This window comes from Eptesicus fuscus, chromosome 9, assembly GCF_027574615.1.
Source record: "Eptesicus fuscus isolate TK198812 chromosome 9, DD_ASM_mEF_20220401, whole genome shotgun sequence".
Lineage (NCBI taxonomy): Eukaryota > Metazoa > Chordata > Mammalia > Chiroptera > Vespertilionidae > Eptesicus > Eptesicus fuscus.
The window spans coordinates 71,614,808-71,633,662 of record NC_072481.1 but is presented as its reverse complement, the minus strand read 5'-3'; the positions used below and the strand labels follow the sequence as shown (position 1 = coordinate 71,633,662).

Below are 18,855 nucleotides of genomic sequence, written 5' to 3'. Positions count from 1 at the left end.
TCCATTGTATTGGGAAATGAATCTTAAGGGTTACAGTCTAGATCTGCTAGGAAATTCATTCTGGGATGTTTGCCCACATCCACTGGCATTTTCAAAAGGAACCCCAGGTGCCTACATTAAAACCAGCAGGACCACTTTGGGCCTCTACTGGCATCCATCCGCCGCTTAGTGCTCAGCCTGAGCCTGGAAGTTAAAGATGTAAGAGATAGGATGATAGAACCAAAATCTCTAAGTGGGGGTGCAGTGCCTCCCTTATTCCTGAAGACTCACCCCACAGGTCCTGGGTGTATTAGTCAAAATATGCCATCACAGGGTGCCAATCTCCTCTGATTATCAAATTCAAACAAAAAGACTTTCTTTCTTTCTTTGCTTCCACTAGACAACATTTCCCACTTAATAGATAACTTAATTTACCTATTACTTAATGTGTTTGAATTAGAGTTGGAGAGGTCACAGTTGAAAAAGGAAGCCTGCTGCTACCGCGGCTTCTCCTCCCAAGATGGTGTTTGATTTAGCTGTATAAACAAATGACCGCATCCTCGAGAGGTCTTGAGCACAGCTGCCTGCCCTGGAGAGAGCTCCAGCCTCTTCCACCAGGATGAACTCCGCTTCCTGGTGACGATCAGCAAAACAGCCGGCCAGGAATTGCAGGACTTGCGTGGACTTCAATGGCAGTGGGTTTTGCTAACACTGTTCAGAATTGAAGGGGATGAGGAAACCCCTTTTCTTCATTGACTGCCTTTGGCTATTGTAGGGCATTATAGGATTCTCTTTGGGATGCTGAACTCTGGTTGTAAAATTTGCCCAGAATCTGCCTCTAAGGCCATAAGACACTATCTCTTTATTCACTGACGATGCCCTTTAAATTCTTTCTCCAGTGGTAGTGCTATATTTATACTGTGCTTCTTACACTGGCCAGTTCTTATTCTATCTCCATTCTTTCCTAGCATCCATGACGGCACAGTTTCTTTTTGTGTAGAACCAAATAGCGTTTACATTTAAACTCCATGGCCTCAACCTCATTAGAATGTACTATGTTTCAACTTACAAGCTAATCGGACCAGACCAAATATGTATGTCAAAGTCAATGACCTCGGCTAAGGGTTTCGTCATTCATTTTTGCCTCCCCAATACATTCATGAACATACTCACATGAATAGGCAGGCTCATTAGCCAAGATTTTAACTTCCGGGATCAGAGCAAGTACCAATAAGGAATGAGGAGGTGGCCTCCACATAAGATTTTAATGGTACATCATGTGTTATACCTCAGAGGACGACCCAGGGACTTCTGATTAATGTCCAAAGCAGTTGCCACAATTGCTTGGCCTTGACCTCAGGAAGATCTGGTGAGGATGACTTTGGATTAGCTATCAGACCTTCTCTGGGTAGCGTTGTCTAACTTTTACCTAATGGCCAGTGAGCAGCGAGCCCTTGGGTTGCCCCCGTTGCTCAGGTGGAGTGTGGGGCTTTGGTTTCTGCCCACAGCATTGTTCTCACCAGACGAGAGGCTGAGGATCAGTTCAGGATGGGTTGTGTTCCCAGACATATTATTGAAAGAAAATAACTGCCTTCCTCCCCTGGCAAATAGCTGTCATGAATGAAAGGTAACCTGGCAGAGGCTTAAAAGCCACTGCACTCTGTTGACTTTCAGGATATTTTACAAAAACAGTAATAAAAATGGCTTGTATTGAGACAGTTTAACTATGTGGTTAACCATGTGGCGAACTAGGCTCTATCCAGAGGACGTTCACTGCGGCTCACTGGGCCTCATAGGTGAGATAGGTGAGTCTGGAGTGAAAATTGTAACGGGCTTCCCACGGTGGTTGTGTGGCTTCAAAGGACTAATACAAGCAAAGCCTTGGGCCAGTTTGGAGCACATGGTGAGCCTCCAGTAAGCCTCAGCTTTTATTCTTCCAGGAGGCACTGGCTGGCCCTTCACAAACACCGTCATGTGATCTACAGAACACAGATTTGAGGTAGGACATATCTCAGTTCCAGAAAGAGGGAAACAGGCCACACAGGTGGGAACTGACAGAGTGGGGATGGCCTTCGAGGCCTTTGTCTCTTAAACACTACACAGCACTTTCCAAGATGACGAAGATTAATCCAACTTTGAAACCGGGTCAGATGTTTCAGGGTAGAAATGAGTGTTTGCAAACCTTTTAAGTTTTGTTTTTCCAGAGAGTATCAGGGTAGCAATCTAGGGGGACACAGCAGGAAACTCGACTGAATAAGCTGCCTGATAAAACAGCCAGGATGGGCCCACGTCACTACAGGGCTCAACAATGTCACCAAAAACATCAGCCGCTTGTTCCCATATAAATTTCCCTTTAAGACATGAAAGGGGACTTCAAAGGGAATGGACTAGCTAGCTCGGAAAGTCACATATGAAAATACATTTTTTTGTTTGTTTGTTTGTTTTTTGTTTTTGCTTCAATGGGAGTTGAGCTCTCATCAACATCATAGCAAAAGTTTCCTTTTCACTGTTTTTTTCCTAGTTAATCATATGAATTTGGGGTGTACTGGATTAGGTTCAAAACACATAGTAGTAAAGCTGTATTTCTTACAGCATTCAGGACTTCTAAATTCAATTTGATTTAGTGAATACTTACTGAGTCCCTTTCATGAGAAAATGCTGTTATGGAGACCATGATGTACAAGTGCGGCCCGGATCTCAAGGAACTCACTGTATATGGAGCTGTGCTGACCTGTCCAATAGCCTGTACCATGCGTGACTTTTAAAATTTAAATTAATTAAAGTGAAAATTCGGTGTCTCAGATGCACTAGCCACATATCAAATGCTCAATGGCCAAATGGGGTTACTGGCTGCCATATGGATTGGGCATCGGTGTAGAATATTTCCCTATTCCAGAAAGTTCTACTGGACAGTGCTCTTCTAGGGCAAGAGATCTTCCATTTCAGGAATTATGTTACCCCGTCTTTGTGGTTGGAGTGTGGCTTACTCTTGGAGTAACATGTGGGTAATAGCGCCACCCTCAGGCTCCACACTTGAAGACATGGATTCGGATTCTGCTTCTGACCTATATTGACCTTGGGCAAGGTCCTTTGCCCCTTGTCCCTCTGATGCCACTTTCCTCACAGGTAAAGCAAGGACATCAGACCACAAGATTTCTACAGCTCCTTCTCTCCAAATATCCTGTAAGGCTGTGAGTGAGTGAATTGGTAGAGCATCGTGTGTGTGTGTGTGTGTGTGTGTGTGTGTGTTTGTGTGTGTGTGTGTGTTTGTGTGTGTGTGTAGGTGGCGGGGGGGGGGGGGAGAGACAACAATATGCCACAGCTAAAACAAACTACAAAGTTCATCTCCCAAAATAATTATTTTGTTTTTATTTTAGAAATTTATTTGCAGATTCACTCTAATTGCGATTTTAAAATTCTATTTATGCAGCCCTAAACTCACCAAACTGACTTAAAAATTGAGACTCTTTCATTATTCATTTTTGTAGAATGTCAAGGACTCTCTAAAAGAAACTTAATTTTTTTAATAAATATTCTCTAGCAGTTCCACTTTGATACCTGTTTGCCTGAGGAGACTACCAGCTCTCTTTCCCAGAGTGCGTGGAGTACTGACAAACACTGGGAGTGTGGTCTGGGACTGTGGTGCAAGCCTACATTATTTCTATCTAGAAAAAAAAAAAAAGAACATTTACTGAGGACCTTCGATGTCATGAGGCACTTACGTCCTCATCTCACTTAAGGACTGGCCAGTGTTAGGCTGGGCAATGCCTGTTTGCAAACGAATAACTGACTAAAGAAAAATTTCCATTTCCCTGAACCCAGTGATATGTGCCTACACTTACGGGTATTTCTTAGAGAAATACCAATGCCGTTTCATTGTAAAATAACTATCTTCTTATTGTGCTGTCCCTAAGCCTTAGCTCTCTAGATTTTTTTCGGGTACCGTATTTCTCCTTCCTATATCAGCTGGGAAACGAAAGCTTCCTTTGTTTTCTTTCTTTTTATCTCAAAGACTGAGAACATTACAGGGGCCCCGCTCCCAGGATGCGGAGTCTGGGGCGTGACATTTAGCTCAGAAGGCCCAAGGAGGGTTGGACTTCAAAACCTTGTTCAAATTCAGCTCCCCAGTGAAGAGTTCTGGTTCACCCTGGGTGGGATTCAGCAGTGAGGGTTTTGGTGAATGACTTGGTCTTGCCTGCTTCTTACCAGTGCGGCTGGAACTTGGGTCTCTGATCAGGTCCACCTTTCTCACTTCTTCATTTCTCCTGGTAATTGCGGGAGCAACTACTGCACTGGAGTTTGATACCCATTCTACCACTTTGGGGAAGTGACTCAGCCTCTTTGAGCCTAAGTTTCCTGAGCTGCAAAGGGAGGATAAATAATAACTGGTCTCCTACTTTACAAGATAGCTGTGAGCACGTGGAGGGCCTGCGGACCCAGTAATACCCGTGGCTTCTGGTGGGGGTGGGGGGGGTGGGGGAAAGAGACATCTGGGCCTGTGTTGGAGAGTGGGGAGGGAGCCCAGGGCTGCCACGTTCTAGCTGTCTGACCTCTGGCAACCCTCCCGGGTTCAGTTTCTCTTCATAAAATAAGCATTCCAAGTAACTCAGGCTCTGTGAGAGTGAATTTGTTCCTTTAAGCCTGACTGACGTCAACAGCCTTCTAACCACTCTTCCTGCTTCCCCCTTTGCCCCACCAGTGATCTTTTGGAAACACGATCTGATCCCATATGTCATGCCCCTGATTAAAACCCTACAGTGACTCCTTGGGGCTTTTATAAAGGGATTGTCCAGAACACCCCCGGTTTTAGCTCAGAGAGCCTCGTGTTCCAGGAAACCCCTCCATTAGTTGGTCACACTGGAGAGTCTAGCAGAGTAACCCATCTGGTCCCCACCCACCTTCCTAGTGCTCATCTCTCACCATTCATCTCTGTTTACCTACGTAATTCAATGCACATTGGAACTACCTGGGTAGTGTTTGACACAATGCTGATAGCCAGCCCTACCTCTGGAGAATCTAATTCCATTGTTTGGAGTGGGGCCTGAGCGTGAGCATCTTTTTAAACTCCCCAGTGGCTCTAAGGCACAGCCAAGGATGGGAGCCACTGCTCTATTCTTGCAGATCTCCAGACCTCACATGCTGTTTCCTGTGCTTGAGTAGACCTTTCTCTTGTGTTCCTCCTGTTGGCTAATTCCTGATCATCTTCATCCTACTCAGGAGTCTCTTTCTCCAGGCAGCCCTCCAGGAGTCCTCCAGGCAAACTTAGCTACATCCCCCCCACTGGGCTCCCGGACTACCTGGGCTTGCTTCATTAGAACCCGATCATTCTGCATTGTGATTGTTGGTTTGCTCCAACCCTCTCCCTCATTAGGTCTTGAGTTTCCTTCGAGAAGAGATTTTATCTTTCCTCCTTGTATCCCTGGAGCTAAGCAGGCTCTGGCACACTGCAGGCTCTCAGTAAGTAGTCGGTGAACAAATTAATCAAGACAAGGCCATCTGACCTCTTGTGAGTTACATTCTAAGAAAGAAACATCAACACAGCAACCCTAGTGTATTATAGGAACAAGAGGTCAAGGAAAAAGCAGATCCAAGTGCCATATAATATTTTAATGATCTTATAAACAACTTCTAATATTCAAATTAAGTGAAATTCTTAGTTTTCCTCTTCTGTAGGTGATGATTTTTTTTTTTTTCTGTTCTGGGGGAGAAAAAAGATATATCAGGAAATTCCTCCTTTACTGGCATTACCTGTCATAATACTGTGATTGGAAATGGTTCTCTGACTAACTCATTCTGGCCCTCCTTGTTCTTCCCTCAGCTGGCCTTCCTTGCGTGTTTGCAGAGAGGCAGGAAGGTTCACTGTTTCTGTCTTTAAAACTCTTTTATCGGCAGGCTTTCTGATCTTCAAAGCAGCCCGTATTCAATGTGACCCCACTCCCTTGACTCCCATGCTGGGGAGTGAGAGCTGTGGGTATTGTTGTCATTTTGACAACTTGCATATTTGGACAGCCTTGGACAGCCGGATTGTACAGACCTGGCTAAATCTGCAGGATTTTAAAGCAAGTCAGCATTTCCTAGCCCGCTTTCACCCCCAAATCTAGACACATTGAAAAATTAACACCAGACTCCAGAGTTAAGCAAACAGTAAGTTTATAGATCCCTTTGCATTTGCCCCACCCCCTGGGGCAACAGCCCTTATCCTTTGCCCCTTATTGCAATTGAATCTTTGCCGTTGGTGTTCCTTAAACTCTCCCAACCTTTGTGATTATCCGTAGTGCTTAGTCCTGGACAAATTTGAAAGCTACGATGATGAGATCCAGCTCACACAACGAGCCCTGTCTCTGCTGGAGGAAAACAGATTCTGGGCTGGTGTGGTGTTCCCTGACATGTATCCCTGGACCAGCTCCCTACCACCCCACGTGAAGTACAAGATCCGGATGGACATAGATGTGGTGGAGAAAACCAATAAGATCAAAGACAGGTGAGGTTTCAGGCAATCTCAGAAGGCCCTGGACATCCCCAAGGATGTAAGAGGCAAGGAGAGGGGCCACCCATCTCCTCCTAGGACAGGAGAGTCACCTGGAAAGGCAGAGGAACACTTTGGTATCAAAGAACTAAACTAACCAGTTGGTGGGGCCAGGAGAGCTCAGATACCCTCTCTTCATACCCTCAACTCCGCACTTTTCCCTGACTGGCCTTTGTGCAACTTGGAGATACAAACCTCTATGTACTGAATTATCTTCATATGAAGATTCTGCAAATGGTGTTTCTTCAGAGTCACTGAGAAATTACATTTGGTACAGAGTGAGAGATTGAAACTGGACTCAGTCTCTAAATTAATACAGTTAAATGAGAGAAAATAGGAAATCTTGTAAAGCTCAAAGTAGAGTCCTTGAATGAAAGCAATTACAAGTCACGTTGTGGCTAATAGTCATAACTGAGATTTAAATTGTAGCTAGAAATCAGAATTGGATAACTTGATTGGGGAAAGGTTTCCAGAGTGGGTTCTGAGTCACCTTGTGCTTGTGAGGTGTCCATTCCCCTTCCCATCCTTCACCCCTCCCTCCGTTTTTTTCTTAGGTATTGGGATCCTGGTCCCAGAGCTGATCCCGTGGAAGATTTTCGATACATCTGGGGAGGGTTTGCCTATCTGCAGGACATGATTGAACAGGGGGTCACAAGGAGTCAGGCCCAGGCTGAGGTTCCTGTTGGAATTTACCTCCAGCAGATGCCATACCCATGCTTCGTGGATGACTCGTGAGTGGGAGGCTCCAAATCCCTTTCGCGATGAGCTAATCAGTTTGCTGTGGGGGGGGGGGGGGGGGGGGGGGCGGGGGTGTGCTCCACAGGTTTTAGTCTCTTTGTAGAGAAACTGGGGTACTAGGTCCAGCTTGGAGAGAATGGAGCTCTGACTGAGGAGTCTGCTTCTCCCAGGCTGGCTCCAGGCAGGGCCAGATGGGCAAGTGAAGTGGCAGGGAGAAAGGAGTTGGTTTTGTGGGTGGAAAAGGGAAGGTGAAAATTAAATCAAATGAGTGAGGTTGGGGGAAGGGATAAAGGCTTTTTAAATTTCTACTACATAGTATGTTTGGTATGTGGAAGGGTTCTGGTCAGTGTTTGCCCAATGATTGCCAAATCAACAAATGAGGACTCTGCATTGCAAGTAGGTCTGGTTCCTAGGAGCCTCAGAATAATGCAGCTCCTTCCCTCATTAACATTCCCATGCTGTATGCTTAGTGAAAAGGTGGAGGAATGTGTTGGATGAGCTCAGGTCCTCCCTGCCTGCCCACCCCCATTCCCAGGCCTGGCCTGTACATTTGTTGGCCAGTAACAAGCAAAGCAAGTAACCTAGTGTTTTCTGAACATGCATTTGGGGGATGGTAAAGAGAGGGACAGAGAGGCAGAGGGGGCTGGGAGGGCTCATTTACCATGGTGGATGGGGACAGAAATGCTCCCAGGACAGAGGCAGAGATGTACAATGGGCTTAGGGATTCAACTCCTAGAAACCAACGGGGACGTTCACCACAGTGTTCATGTGTGTCTGTGGCGGAGAGAAACATGCACAGCCTGAAGAAAGGAAGAGTAGACTTGCCAGCTGGCAAGACAATGAAATAAAACCCAGTATGGGCACAGGAAACCCTCTTTCAACATCCTAGAACAATCCATTCTCCTTCCTTGACGGACTCTACAGAAGACTACAGAGCTAGCAGCGACCATTCTGTATCAGTTTGGGTTGCATCATTAGACAGAGATGGAAAGTGAAGCCAGGGGCAAAAGTCCAAGTTCCACTTTTAGGATCAGAATAGGAGTGGCTGGCAAGGTAGTGGGGTAGACAGTGAGGAGACAATAAGGAGACAATAAGGATTCTGGCCATTCAGTGTGTGAGAGCCCTCTGGTGGCAGGTCCCAGAAGTGCAGGATTTATGAGTTTATAATTCTCTCCCTAGGGCCATCTTGAATGAAATCCTCCCATGCTATAATTGGGCCCTTCCTGTGACACCCAATAGTTTTCAATAGATAATAATTTCAGGGGATTTACTAGCATATCAAGCACAGGGAAAACAGGTATAAAGTTCACAATAAAGTAATTCTAGATGGTCAAGGGATAGCCATCCGGAAGGGATAGCCACAGATTTACTCCACAGGTACGTGGCTGGTGGAGTCAGTGGCTATTGGATCACTGATTGATTTGTTGGTGGCCCTCTGAAAGGGCCACTCTGATTAGTTATTTTGTGAATCTTCCTGCATAACTGGGGTTTGATCCTCCAGGGTAGATAGTGCTACCCCCTTGGGGAGTTCAAGTATTGATCTCACCACCACTAGTTCTCTTTATTTGTGGTCCATATTCTTGGGCTTCCATGTCAATTGATATATATCTGTCTACTCCAGTCACATGCCACATCAGCAAGTCTGCAGTACTTTCCTTCAAGATCTTACAAGTAGGTATATACTGTGTAACATATATAGTACAATTTTATTTACACATTTTACTTATAGAGCATTCATCTGAGCCAACCAAAAAGCTACCATCCTGCTCTAAAGAAAAAATAATCCTTCAGGGGAAAGTGCAATGTATTAACGATTCAAGCCCATTTGGAGATTTTCCTGCCTTTCCTATACCAGGGCTTTGTTCTTAACACATTCATTCAACAAACATTTACTCTACCTCTATCAGGTACAGGGAATTCTATTATTCTGCTTCTCTCCTCTTGCTTCAGTTTTATGATCATCCTGAACCGCTGTTTCCCTATCTTCATGGTGCTGGCCTGGATCTATTCTGTTTCCATGACTGTAAAGAGCATCGTCTTGGAGAAGGAGTTGAGACTGAAGGAGACCTTGAAAAATCAGGGTGTCTCCAACACAGTGATTTGGTGTACCTGGTTCCTGGACAGCTTCTCTATCATGTCAATGAGCATCTTCCTCCTGACAATATTCATCATGGTAAGCCAGATGGAAAAGGCCCAGAAAATCCTGAGTAGTTTTGTTCCTCCCACCTTTATGCCTGTTAATGAAATTGTGCCTAGATTAGTCACCAAGAATTGTATGATATGCAACTGCCCAGCCCTTTCAGCCAAGGTGGAAGAAAGAGAGATAAAGTCTCACCGAAGAAGCCACTGTGTCATAGTATCTTCCCTGCTCCTACTTCCCACCCAGAGAGCCACAGTCTACATAGATTTTCTAGCCCCTTTCCATGGATTTATCTGTAGAAGCTGCTATTAGCAGAGCCCAGAACAGGGTTATTTTATGTGTAAAGGGTTCTCTCCTTTTAAACACAGAAGAAATTAATACAAAGAATATTCCCTTGGGATTACAGTCCCAACCACCAGCTGGGTTGGGATGTGGAGAGTCTTTTCAGTGTATTAGGAGAGGGGACCTGTACTGTTTAATTATCTTCATGGTCTGACCATTCATGGTTTGACCACAGAACATCCTGCTGACTGCAGAATCTTCAAGACCTCTGTTTCAAAGGATGGAATTCGGAGCCTATCCTTTCTCAGAGATAGAAGTTTTATGGCCTCCGACAGCATGCACAGGTCCATCCTCTGCAAATTTGCAGTTCCTTCCTTCACAAGCCAGACTTGGGAATAAAACACTATTTCATTATTTCACAATTACTTCATACTATTTTATATTATTTCACGCTATTATCCTTCATTTTTAGTTCCTCCAGAGTGATAAGGACATAAATTTAGGTAGTTTTTGGTATTTATTTGGTAAGATTTGATAAAAGTTTTAGACTCAGGCTTTGCAAGCTCCTTATATGGTGTCACCAAGCTCATTCTGCCTCTTTACCATCATCATATTCAGTGACCCTTTGCACTAGGCAATGTGTATTGACCCACAGACTCTGGTTAATTGTATGCCATCCATGCTGGACCATGCCTGGTGCCTACCTGGTTCATTTATGTTCTATTACATATCCTGTCCAACCAATACATATCCATTTAAATTAAATCCTATCCCTTCCTTATGCAGTAAAATGTACTAGGTCTGAGGGGTTTTGATTTTAGTGTTGCACTCAAGTCCAGTGAACTAGAGCACTATCAAAACCAATGCTACCCTAGCCAGTTTGGCTCAGTGGATAGAGCATCGGCCTGCAGACCAAAGGGTTCTGGGTTTGATTCCAGTCAAGGGCACGTACCTTGGTTGCAGGCTCCTCCCTCGGTCAGGCCCTGGTCAGGGCACAAGCAGGAGGTAACCAATCAATATGTTTCTCTCTGTCTTTCCTCTCTCTTGCACTCCCTAAAAACAAAAACAAAAATCCATGGAAAAAGATCCTTGAGTGAGGATTAACAACAACAACACTAATGCTGGTGTAGAGGTCATTCTGATGCACAGAGTTGAGGGAAAGCTGAGCACCTTGTCTTTCTCTAGGCATCCCTTGTTCCTTCAGTCTGCTACTTTCCCCACTACCAAGACATTTGTGTCCTCAGAACTAAAGGAGTCAAAATGCATAAGCATCTGACTTACACAAAATACATAAACCTGCATGACATCATGCAATGACCATGAGACTTGCTGCTGGTGACATTGAGATCTGCCTTCCTAAGAATGAGCACCAGGACTTCAAAGCTTCTAGGATGTGAGGTAAAGAATGTTCACCACGAGTTGCTTGTACAAAAAGCTTCCGCCTTGTGGGAACCAGAACATTGTTCTTCTACTAATGATGGAAACAGAGCTTTCTACAGCAAAACAGGGTTTTCCTTTTAACGACACTCCCATCTTTCCCTTGTCCTCCCTTCCCACCTCAGCTATGCAGGAAAGAAGCTGGAAGCTGGTACAATGGGAAGGTTCACTTGTTATTCAAGCTTTTAAGAGCAAAAGAGAAAAGTGGTTTTTACAGGAAACCAAAGCCAATGCTTGTTGAATCGGTCAAGTGAATTTCATCTCTGCCTTCAATCCATGAGAAATTATAAAGCCCTGGAAGTTTATTGGACTTTGCTTTGAGCTGAGATAAGAAATGGATTTCATTCTTCTGAGAATAGCAACAACCATCTTAAAATTCTTCCAGCCAAACGCCACAGGTTTAGCTGTGGACTTGCTTTTATTGCACTGTGTGTGATTAAGGAGATTAAGGGAAAGGAGTGAGCTTTCCAGGGTAATGTAGAGACCACTTCGACACAAAATCATAAGCTCTGAGTCTTTATCTTGACTTTTATTTAGATTTCCTCAAAGTTTAGTTATAGTTAAGCATGGATTTCTTCCACCTCTCTTTGCCATTTGTTTTATTCTATTTTTAAAAATCTGTTCTACCAAAGCCCAGCTGGCATGAGAGCATGAATGGAAGAGAAAGAGTAGCAACAGCAGATAAGTAGCACATTTGTTCTACTCAGCTCTCAAATGCCCATGACAAATCTTGCTAATTGGTCTCTCTTTTCCCCTGAGAGGAACCCAGTGCTGCAGGGCACCACTACCAATGATTCAGAACCATTGATCAACAGATGAACCCTTATTTGTATCTTTATGTTTCGAAGAACAGGGCAATCTATATATATATATTTGGAGTTATGTGCAAAGGGTAAAAATCCTCATAGGATGCCATAGGAAAGAAGAACCAATAAGCCCTAATTCATTTTAACATTTCAATCTGTTCTATAATGTAACTGGCAGCAGCTCATTTATTAAAAATAGCTAGTTTGGATCTATTCTTTATACAGCCAAAGTGATTAAATCATTAATTAATGTGAAGATACTGAGTATTACTCACAGGTTCTGTGAAATGAATGTGTATAATATTATGGATGGGGAGGTATTAATCTACTTTCAAGTGATATGGATTAATTACTGATATTTTCACTTATGTGAGTGGCAAATCTCAGAATACAAGTGCAAATGATTGACTCAGTAGGCCAGGTCCTAGGCAACATGTAAAAGCTTATTGAATAGTCTCCCATCCCCCTCTTTTTATTTATTTTTTAGCATGAACCCATTGCTGCCTTTATATGCTGTAAAATGAGTTTCTCGGCTAATTCCATCTCCTTTTTTTTGTTTCTCATCTGCTAAGTATACCCCAGAGCTGTTGATGGTCCAAGACCCCTATGCAGATCTTCCTCCTCTGCTCAAATCCCACCAAGAATTTGCTTAATTAACACATAGTAACTAGTTGGTACTGCTAATGTGTTACCCTCCTATGGAAATGGCATTCATAGAATTTAAGGAACTCAATATGTTAAGTTTTAAATGTGGAAATTCAGACACCAACAACAGGCTGGTAGAAGAGATCCCTCTGGGGCAGAGGGCTTCTGAAGTTCTTGGATTCACTGGTTGAGATCATCCCTTGAGAGGGACGGTCACCCCTGGATCTGGATAGAAGTTACTCACTCAAGTGGCCTCTTTGGTTTCAGCATGGAAGGATCCTGCATTACAGCAACCCGTTCATCCTCTTCCTGTTCCTGCTGGCTTTCTCCACCGCCACGATCATGCAGTGCTTCCTGCTCAGCACCTTCTTCTCCAGGGCCAGCCTGGCCGCAGCCTGCAGTGGTGTCCTCTACTTCACCCTCTACCTGCCTCACATCCTCTGCTTTGCCTGGCAAGACCGAATGACAGCCGACCTGAAGATGGCTATGGTGAGGGACCCAGGGCTCACCTCTGGCATGTGATACAATTCCTCTTATGGGTCTATAGCAATCTAAGAGGATTGACCCACCTTTTGAAGGGATCCACTTTGCCTTTTGGCTCAAAGGGAAGTAGTAAGGTTTAAGGACACCTGGGGGTATAGGAGTGACCTGACAGTTCCTCCCCACCAAACCTGCTTGATTAGTCTGCCCTGGGAAGTAATTGAAAACCAGTTCAGCTCATAGGTCCTTTGTGTGGCCACAAGGGGAAAACAGCCAGACCCATTTCACTCCGTTTTCTTTTCCTGGCCTTTGACAAGATTCAGAAGTAAGGGAGCTTGCCCCCCTAACTGTTCTGTCCAGAAAGATGTTTCCATGAATGAAAAGTTTTGTTTTTTGCCAAAAGAATTTCAATTGGAGCAGATCTCCAACTGTCTTTATCATAATCCACCATTGCATGCAGAAAGGGGTGCAGAAATAAGCCGGTCCAGAGTCAGGCTCTCTTGCCAGGAGAGGTCTCCAGAAAATGGAATTCTGATTGCACAAGAGACCTCTTAGTTCATGATTCCCAAACACCATTGTTTTTTCTTTAATCATTTTCAAATAGGCTATTTCCCCTCTCCTTCACCAGGCTAAAGAACTTCTGGGCCCTGTGGGGTGCAATTTCCCTCCAAAATCTCCCTGTCCACAGTTCTCTGTGCGGTACAGTTGGGAAGGGCTACCACCTGCTTCTCGTTGGGCAAAGATCTGAGGTCTACGTTGTTCTCACAATTCAAACTTATTTGGCTCCAGAGCTGCCAGGGCATCTGCCTTTTATTTTTTGTGTTAAATAGGAAACTAATTGCTGTATTTATAGCACCCAATTTCTAAAATAATCACAATGGGCTAGTAGCAAGAAATCCTTGGGACTCTGCCTGGGGGTAGAGCTGGACAATCTTGGTATACTGGTTAGATGATCAGTATTTTGAGACCACAGCTAGATTCTTGGGTGTGTGGGTCCACCAGAAAGCTATAATTCTGGCAACTGTGTGGATCAGGGCTGGGCTGAGATTTTAAACATGATTTATGTGAACATATAGCTAAAGAACCCCTTCTTTTTGCAGAGAAACATTCTGAACCCAACCTTAGGTCCTCCAAACTATGGGTAGGCCTCTGAGGAGAGGAAATGGGAATAGCTCATCCCTCTGCCTGTGCCTATGTGCTTTCTGTCATGTCAGGGGCCACCGTGAGGATGTGGCTGGAGAACTTCCTCTTAAGGCATCCTTCTCTGCACAGTACCTATTCACTTGACTAGTACTCTCCACAGAGAACCTAAAAAGAGAGTGTCTCCATTTTGGAGATGGGAAAAGGTGAGATAGTCAATGTTATCTGACACCTTTCTGGGCTCTGACAGATCTCAGAAGGTCATGAGACCATCCCTTGAGTAGCCCCTTACCCTGCCCCAGGAAACCGATGACTTTGTGGACCCTCCTAATGGGATTCTCACAAAGCTGCTCAAGTTAGCTTCTTTGTTCTTAAGAATGAGGCAGAAAGGAGGGGAAGGTAGGGAGGAAGACATGAGGACCTTTGGTCTCTCAGTGTGCATTGTGTTTGTCTTCTCCATCAAACAACTGTGTTCCATTGATCAGGTGAGAGGTGGCCTAGTGGGTAGTAGACAGGGGTCTCTGAGACCTGGGAGGCATTCCTATAATTCTTGTGCTGTGGGAAGACTGCCTTAACCCCTCCCTGGGGTGGTTTTACACCTGAACACAATGAGGACCCTCTCTTGGCCCTTCTCCCTACCTTGTGAGCATCTGAGCACTGTTGGGTTGGGTAAGAATCCCTCCGCTCACCTCATGTGCCCTCTTTGCCCCACTGCAGAGCCTGCTGTCTCCTGTGGCATTTGGCTTTGGCACTGAGTACCTGGCTCGCTTTGAGGAGCAAGGCCTGGGGCTGCAGTGGAGCAATATTGGGAATAGTCCCATGGAAGGGGATGAATTCAGTTTCCTGATGTCCATGAAGATGATGCTCCTCGATGCTGCTCTGTATGGCTTGCTTGCCTGGTACCTTGACCAGGTGTTTCCAGGTAAGGGTTCCTATTCATTGGGTAAAAGTAATTGAGTTCTTCAGATCCCCAGCCCTACCTTTTCATCTAGTTTAAATCTCATCTTCTCTAAATTCTTTCAATTTGGGTTCTCAGAACCAGCATTTGAAACTAAAATCCAGGAGTCAAAAATCCCCAAGTGAATGCTGTTGACTCCACAATTGAAACAGATCCAGAATCCAATCTCTTGTCCCCATCTCTACACAAGGTTCCCAGTCCAGGCCTCCTTCTGCCGCTACCACCTCCTACCAGTCTGTTCTCCCCACTGTACTCAGAGATCCTTCAGAATCTAGGTTACACAGTGTTAACCTTCCATTCAAGTCTCTCCAGTGGCATTTCCTCTTGTTCAGAGTAAAATCCAATGTCCTAACCCTAGTCTACAAGACTCTTCATTACCTGCCTCAACTATCTTCCTCATCTCCTATCACCCCCATGTATCTCTGCTGCAGCAACACCAGCCTCCTTATGGTAGTTCTTCAATACACTGAGTTCATTTCTTCCTCAGGACCTTTGCACCTGCTGTTCTTAGTGTCTGGGGTGTTTCTACACACACACACACATACACACACACACACACACACACACACACTCATATCTGCAGGCTTGCTTCCTCACTTTGTTCAGGTCTCTCGTCTCATGTCATATTATCACTGGGACCTTTCCAGACTGAAACTATCTAAATATCTAACCCAATGTTAATAATAATCCTTTAGTGCTAATGTTCCCTTATCCTACTTTGTTTTTTAAAAATCACCATCTGACATGTTATTTCTTTATGTTTGTGTATTAACCTCTCCTAGTAGAATGTGGACCATGAGGACAGGGCCCTGGTCTGTTTTGTTCACTATTATAGTTTCAGTGCCCAGAATAATACCCTACTTTGGGTAGATAAATATCTTCATTATGGAAAATCAGCCCCTGAATTAAATTTTGCTGTTTGCATATTTTTGTATTTGCTTTGGAGAAATCAGATTTTCCTTCAAATTAATCTTTCCTGGTAGCTAGAGAAGTCCCACCTCCATTTGAGTGGTCTCCAAGCCAACCAGCAGCCACCTTGTGCTAAGGAATCCATGGCTTGGCTCTCGAAGCTGTGGCCAGGAGCTGGCAGGGGAGAGGGAGACTGAGCCTCGTCCCTGGCAAGGGACAGGTCTCAGATCATCTCAGGGCAGCATTTGCTGGCAGAAATATGAAGGCAGCAAGTCTGAAATAGGACAAAGATCATTAGGCTGAGTCAGGAGGCCTGGGTTTGGATTAGGCTGTTATAACAAACTGGAGGCTTAAAACAACAGAAATTTGTCATCTCACAGATTCTGGAGGCTAGAAATCCAAAGTCAAGTAGCTGGCAGGGCCATGTTCCTTCGGAAACCTGTATGGGAAGGACCCTGCCTTACCTCTTCCTAGCTTCTGGTGGTTTCTCAGCAATCTTTGGAATTCCTTGGATTGTAGATGAGTTGCTAAAATCCTCCCTCTTCACATGTTGTTGTCTCTGTGTCCATCTTCACGTGGTCATCCTCTTATAAGGACACCAGTCACATTGGATTAGGGGCCCACCCTAGTGCAGTGTGACTTAATCTCAACTAATCACACCTGCAATGATTCTATTCCCCTTTTTTTTTTTTAATCCTTACCAGAGGATATATTTTCCATTGATTTTCAGAGAGAGGGGATGGAGGGAGAGAGAGAGAGAGAGAGAGAGAGAGAGAGAGAGAGATATCAATGTGAGAGAGACATATCAATTGGTAACCTCCCACATATACCCTGAATGAGGTAGGGATTGAACCTGCAACCCAGGTGCATGCCCTTGACTGGGAATCGAACCTGAGACCCTTATGTGTGCAGGGTGATGCTCTAACCACTGAGAACACCAACCAGGGCACAATGACTTGATTTCCTAACAAGACCCAGATTCTGAGGACTCTGGTGTCTTTGTTTCTGATACCAAATGTGTCATTTTTCCAACATCAAACAATTCTCCAATTCAATTCAACTCTGATAGTAATTTTCCAGAATTAGTGCCGTCCCCACAGGTTCAGTCCCACAAGACTGCTCCCACTTTAGACGCCAGCTGCAAATGCTGTGCCCAGGCTGCCACACTTGGGCCAGCTGACTATAAATTCAGTATTTGTAGTCAGCTGGCCAAATATTGACCCCTCCACCACCGGTTCAATATTTCACTAGAACAACTCATCAGAACTCAGGAAAGTGGTCTACCTAGTTACAGCTCCATAATAAAGAATACAACTTAGGAACAGACAAATGAAGGGATTCATAGGGTGAGGTAGAGGAGGGGTGGTTCATGGAGCTTCCCTGCTCTCTCCAGGTGCACTACCCTCCAAGCTCCCTGAATTTTGTTGTTCAAGTTTTTATAACCCCATCTCTAGAGGTGGGGGTGGGACTGAAAGTTCCCATCCCCTTTTTACATATTTGGTTTTTCTGGTGACCAAGCCCCATCATAAAGCTATTTAGGGGCCCCACAGAATCACCTCAGTAGCATAAATTCAGGTGTGGTTGACAACTGGGCTCATTATGAATAACAAGTCCAAGGGTTTTAGCTCTGCCAGAAACTGAAAATGAAGACCAAGTATGTTTTATATTCTACTACAGACCTCAGCATATCTTTTTTTTTTCTTTTTTTTTTTTTGTGAGAAGGCTACACAATTCAACCCGTAACAGTGACTTTGAGCAATACACTTGAATTTGCTCAGCTGTAGATTTTTCTGTCTCACTGGGCCATTAGAAGGAGATAAGTGAAAATTAGCTGAATTGAGAATGAAATTTATGCATAATTCAAGGACTTTATTTTAGCCAAACTAAAGCTTTAATTTGTTCAACAACTATTTACCAAGCAGCACCCGAGTGTTAGGTTTACCACCAGGTTCTGGAAAAGGGGTGGAAAAGACAGACCCAGGTCTGCCCTAAAGGGGCTTACAGTCTAGCGGCAGCCATAAAACATGGGGTAACTATTAAGAAAAGATAATATTCTGGCAAAATCAACATTTTACAGGGAGCAAAGCTTGCTAAGAGAACTGGACTAGAAATTTGGGAACCTTTTCCTTGAAACCCAGATGGTTCCAGCATAATGGGGTGGGGGGCTGGGCGGGAAGAGTTTAAATCAGTGATATTAGAACCACTATACCAGTGTTAGAATTCCCACACCTCTGTTTTATTAGCTATGACCTTGGGTAGATGACTCAAACTCAGTATGCCTCCATTTCCTTATCCACAGGAATACTACTCCCACCTATCTCCTAGGCTAGTTTTGAGGATTAAATTATTTAACATGTGGAACATGCTAACAGTCATGCCTGACACAGAAAGAGCATCTAACGAATGTTAGTGGTTGTCATCTTATTATTACCTGGTAATTATTGAAAAGGGCAAGATTAAATTCTGTAATAAAATGCTTTCTTAGAAAACCATATGTCGCCCAAGATCATCAGTCTTAGTGTTGCTGGTTCCACCTAAAAAACATGACCTTTTGGATTAAAACATGTTGGAAGGAGTAGTCTTTGTGGTATCCCATGGATAGCTGTGTGAAGGCTTATGAACTACAAATATCTGTAGTGACAATTGGAGGTTTAGATAAATTCTAGCTCTTCTAGAACTGTGGTGAGGCAGGATGACTTGCGCTTTCTCTCTTTATTTGCTTATTTTTAGGGGACTATGGAACACCACTTCCTTGGTACTTCCTTCTGCAAGAGTCCTATTGGCTTGGCGGTGAAGGTGAGTTTCTTTTAATTTT

At 44.3% G+C, this 18,855-nt stretch overlaps 1 protein-coding gene across 1 annotated transcript in view; it reads left to right on the top strand.

Moving 5' to 3' along the window:
• Positions 1 to 18,855, top strand: part of LOC103290201 (retinal-specific phospholipid-transporting ATPase ABCA4) — a 121,251-nt gene that overhangs the window by 47,881 nt on the left and 54,515 nt on the right. Inside the window, exons 12-17 of the mRNA XM_054721398.1 lie at positions 6,255 to 6,460; positions 7,060 to 7,236; positions 9,194 to 9,416; positions 12,821 to 13,042; positions 14,891 to 15,095; positions 18,771 to 18,836. Of these exons, the coding sequence (XP_054577373.1) occupies positions 6,255 to 6,460; positions 7,060 to 7,236; positions 9,194 to 9,416; positions 12,821 to 13,042; positions 14,891 to 15,095; positions 18,771 to 18,836 (1,099 nt within the window). The remainder of the gene's footprint in view (positions 1 to 6,254; positions 6,461 to 7,059; positions 7,237 to 9,193; positions 9,417 to 12,820; positions 13,043 to 14,890; positions 15,096 to 18,770; positions 18,837 to 18,855) is intronic.